At 32.9% G+C, this 5,195-nt stretch overlaps 1 protein-coding gene across 1 annotated transcript; it reads right to left on the reverse strand.

Moving 5' to 3' along the window:
• Positions 1-4,256: 4,256 nt before the first annotated feature.
• LOC142612288 (zinc finger protein 4-like) lies at positions 4,257-4,790 on the reverse strand. The gene has a single exon (XM_075784400.1). It carries the CDS (start codon positions 4,788-4,790, stop codon positions 4,257-4,259), a length of 534 nt encoding a protein of 177 aa, XP_075640515.1.
• Positions 4,791-5,195: the final 405 nt, after the last annotated feature.

A 5,195-nucleotide genomic window follows, 5' to 3' on the forward strand; every position in this document is an offset into this window, starting at 1 on the left:
TTATGTATGTGCATTTTCATGTGATGTTATAGGAAGTGTAACTTATTTGGATATTTGGACTGCTATTTGCAACCCAGCATATTCCTGGCCTTACTACTTTCCCTTCTGGTGAAGTTTAATGCTGGTAGTGCCATAAATTCGATAATGTTTGGGTTTGTTCTTAAATTTATATCATCTAGTAACCTTTTATACATGCCAAATTCTCCTTAATTTAGAAATGGCTGACGAAATACAATTCATTGATAATAGCATATCCAAGGTTCTATGGAGCTGGAGTGCATTGACAAAACTGTTGTGGAAAATTTCACTAAATTAATTTAAATTTTGTCAAAAGGAAAAAAAAATCCAAGAAAGGTATAATAAAATATGGCAGGTTTGGTTAAAGAGCACTGATTTATGTCTATGATGGGCTATAATAACAGTGGACGAAGGTGTTAGATTTTGGGTTTTGAAGCATAAATAAAATTGTCGCTGTCTAGTTTCCTTTTGGTGTTCATTTGGCTTCATGTGGTGTTGCTCCCTGCTGAAAGGAGAAGTAAAGCACCTCAAAAGCATGCTCGAACAACAAGCTATTCAAATGGCAGAACAAAGAAGACATTTTGAGGAACAACAAGCTAGTCAAATGACTGAACAAAGAGCACATTATGACAATATGATGATGCGGATGTTCAGTTATATCACCTCGCAATCAGCCCAATCTAGTAGTGATCACTAAGGTATGAAGAGTAACTCAAGCTAGTGACTGTTTTAGTACTATTGGATAAATTTGGAATGACTTGTTGAGCTGTTTACGTATACAATTTTCCCCTATGAGATGTCGATGCACATGCTTGTAAAGTTCCATAATGTTCTTGCTTTTGTTAAGATTATTGATGAGAATTAGCTATAATTTCGATGCACAATATCTATCTTGCTTTTGTTAAGATTATTGATGAGAATTAGCTATAATTTCGATGCACAATATCTATCTTGCTTTTGTTAAGATTATTGATGAGAATTAGCTATAACCTTTGTAAATTTGAACGCTGTTTTGATTTCTGTTAGATAAGACTAAATTTGATGTTTTGATAGCTGAATTTATTTGGGTGAAAATTTAATTAATTGCTGATTTTGATGTTCAGTAAGACTTATTATGGGCTGGCCGGTTTCAAAATATTGACAGTACTTTGATTTGATTTGTTAGTGTTCAAGCTGATATTTTGATAGTTCAGATTAGGGGAATTTAACTCCATTTTTGCTAATCTTAGATGAGATCACCCATTACCCACTAGACTCTTGCCTTTATTTTGTTAGACTTCCACTCACTGATTCACTCTTTCAGCTACATACCCAAGATCTACTCTAGCTGTGTTAATCTGGGAGGAGGATATACTTATGTGGTTTACATTAATTTTGTTCTGTGAAACATGAATGTGATTATTCAATTGTAACAATTTCTTTTTTGAAATAGTATTCTGAATTAAGCAATGAATACGGAATACCATTGTGAGTTGCACAATATCTATTTTGCTTTTTAAGTTGCTAATAAAGTATCTTCTTTTGATTTTTCTTTTTTCTGCCTTTTGTGAAACCTTTAGCACCTATAACAGAACCAACGGAGAGTTTTGACATTGCCACTTTAGTCCAATAGATATATGGAATGCTTTATTCTTTTGTCATTCTGGTATTTTGAAACATAAAAGTAAAACTTTTGGGGCTGAATAATATGGGTTTTATAATTTTCTTCATCAGGTTCAATTGCTTTCTCTGTTCCATTGGCAACATCTGGAGCTTCGGTTGGTGCAATTTCAATTTTTTCCTCTGTTTCAGCTCAACAAGCAGCATTACAACATCTGTTATGCTTGTAGCCGATCAGATTATTCTTGTGATTTTTCTGGTTTGGCTATTGTGACTGATGATGATCCGTCTAAAGAGGACTGCCAGTTCCCAGTGATGATTTCTTATGGTTCTCCATTGTTGCTGCATAGTAGACTTTCAGATACCTTTATAAGAATCATTGAGGGATTTGTGTTGTTTTTTATTTAGCCAAACTGATAAGTGATAGGCCTAGACCTGTGTGTCTGTTAAAGCTATGGTATATTGAAATTTTCCTGGGGGATTTTATAGATGCTTCTCTCCCCTAATGATTGTTTGATCATATAGGATTGTTGATACTTTTCACTTTGTGTATTTGGGTTCTTATGCAGCCATTTAATTTCTTGTTTTAAGCTTTCTTAATCAATTGCCAGGTTTATGGTTGGCATCAATTCGCCACCACTTGCTACCATGTCTAACTTCTCTTCCCGTTGTTCTATTATCTTTTACTATGATTTATGTTTTTTCAATATGGTAGTTTCAACATGAATGTGTGTGTGTGTGTGTGTGTATATATATATATATAGGGCATGATTGTGGTTTTTTTTTATAAATAAAATAAAATCTTATTTTGAGGGTCAAGAGACCCCTTAAATAACCTTATTTATCAAGGGTTGTAAATATAAATCTTTTAAACTTTGGTAAAAGGTTATTTAAGGGTCTCTTGACCCTCAAAATAAGATTAGAGCACTTGTTTTGAGGGGCACGAAGGCTCTCAAAATTTCATTTTCGACGATATATGTTTCAAAGGTTATCAAGGGTCGGTTGGACTCATAAAATAACTTCTTTCAAGGTTTTTTAATACTTTTTTTAGGGGTTTTGACCCTTGAAAAAAGTCTGATTTGTTGTAGTGATAACTCCTACTAAAATAAGGACAAAGTTTGGTTATAAATTTGGTTGTAGCCAATGACTATAACTCCCACTAAAAAAATTAACATGAATACATATTTTGAAATTTTAATCATTTGATTGTATATTTTTTATGTTCTTAATACGTATGTTGAATTTCATGTCAATTAGATGTTATTTACTATTCAATTCGTATACTTATTCTTTACACACAACTTTACACTGTAAAAACTTGAAATTTAAACATTTGATTGATGACATAGTTATTGAGCTTTGATCTACTAGAAATTTTGCAAGAATGAAGAATATAAAAAGAACATGTAATCTCATAGTGGATTTGGAAAAATTCACATTCAATAAAAATATATTGAGTGGGGTTGTAGTCGTTGGCTATAACCAAGTTTTTAGCCAAACTTTGTCCCTAAAAAATTAACATGGATACATATTTAGAAAATCTAGCGGTTGAATTGCATGTATTTTATGTTTTTAATATGCATGTTGAATTTTGTATCAATTGAATTTTATTTACTATTTGATCTATAAACTTATTTTTATGTATAATTTTAGACTATAAAAATTTAAAATTTAAACATTAGATCGATCACACGGTTATTAATCTTTAATCTTTAGAAATTTTGCAAGCATGAAAATTATAAGAAGAAAATGTAATTTAATGGTAGATTTGTCAAAATTTACATTCAATAAAAAGATATTAAATAGAGTTGTAATCATTGGCTGCAATCAAATTTGTAACTAAACTTGGTCCGGGCACAAATTGGAAATTGCAGCGTACAAATCCAATAGCCTGTTAAATTCAAGAAGTAAAATTTTATTAATTTAGAGCGTACAAGAATCTCACTTGTTGAGTCCCAAAATGTCATTTGCCCAATTCTTAAATGGCATTACCCAACAAAAATGGTAAAAGTAGAACTGCACTACGCTTCATTTGGTCAAAGTCCATATATATATATACCTATGGACAATCTCTCTTTTCGTGGCTTACATAGCCATCAGTTCAACCGGTTCGAAATTATATGATCACTTCCTATCTTATCACCAGTAATATTAGGTTTCCCAGAATATTGGTTCTCCAACAAAGCTGCACAAACTAGCATACCATGTAAATTTTAGAAAATAGTGTTTTCAAAAAGTGTCTATCTACCTACCTAGGACTACACTTGACATTTTCCATGATATTGTTTCTACATATATACCACATACTATTCTCATTGTTTTGTTGATGATTTTCGGTGAACAACAAAATAATTCTGCTTCTGCTCATTTATAGAGCTATATCATATTAATTAACAGTCTCCATTTTAAGATTCTAGGCATATAGATGAACATAATGAAAGGAAAAGAAAAAAAAAAAAAAAAAACCCAACATGATGATTTGCAATCAGAATGTCTTTTTTATTATTATTATTGCAGTTTATAACCGATTGTTTGTCAATCTTACACCTTCAAAATCAAACTTCAAATATGCTAAAATAAAATGTTCCCAAAAGGTATAAGATTCCAAGCAATACGGTCCATCTAATCTAACTATATCCTCAACCAGAAGGAGACAATTTTAGATGGAGATCAACACCTTCCTCCCCCTCCGCAGGCAACTGACCTGAGAATTCGGCAAAAGACTGAGCATTATCAGCAAGTTGCAAGGGATTCGTCACGAAAAATTGAGAAGGAAATCGAGCACATGATGATGAAATTAAAAGCGGCCGCGATTGATTACAATTAGGATGTCCTTGTAAGTCGAAGATAGGTGCAGCATTAGTACCATTGGCGATGTACCCTCTTGGATAAATGGAGGGTGCTGATCTCACAGAGTGAGAGCTGAGAATATTTGAGCACCGTCTACCACTCTGAAACTGAGCACGCCTAGCTCTTTGACGCTCTCGCTTGTGTGCATTTTGGTGGCCCCCAAGTGCTTGGGAGTTAGCAAAAGCTCTCTCACAAAATTGGCAAGTGAATTTTCTGTGATCTTCAAAGTTTTCTGTCTTGTCTGGAAGTTCTTGGTGGTGATCTGTTAATGGAAAACCGAATAGTTTCAGTCTCGAAGTTGGGTTCTTATCGTTATCAGACATAATGGGGGATCGATGACAATTTGGTTGGACTTGGAGTCAAGCTTTCAGCTGCCAAATGATATACAGCAAAGTTTATGTGACATGCATGTTAAAGTAAATACCCCATATTTATAGAGAAATGGTTTTTTTTTTTTTTAATGATTCATCTATTTATTTTTTTGATTCTGTAAGAAAAAAAAATTTACTTTTTTTTGGGCCTTGTCATTAATAATGAACAGTGAAAGGTGACAGTAAAACATGTTCTTTGACACTAAACACTTTCTCCAAATGTTTATGTCATGAAAATTTGCCATTAGTTGTAGCCTTCTATTTTTTTTTTTTTGTTGGTACGATCTGTGAGATTCTCATTCTACTACCACTACAATGGCTAATGGCTATTGGTCCGTTGGTGTGCTTTTTTGAAGG

The sequence above is a fragment of the Castanea sativa genome, chromosome 10, assembly GCF_040712315.1.
Source record: "Castanea sativa cultivar Marrone di Chiusa Pesio chromosome 10, ASM4071231v1".
Taxonomy (NCBI): domain Eukaryota; kingdom Viridiplantae; phylum Streptophyta; class Magnoliopsida; order Fagales; family Fagaceae; genus Castanea; species Castanea sativa.

Excerpts from the sequence above, each read along its gene's own strand:
- LOC142612288 (XM_075784400.1), bottom strand. The coding sequence starts at position 4,790 with ATGTCTGATAACGATAAGAACCCAACTTCGAGACTGAAACTATTCGGT.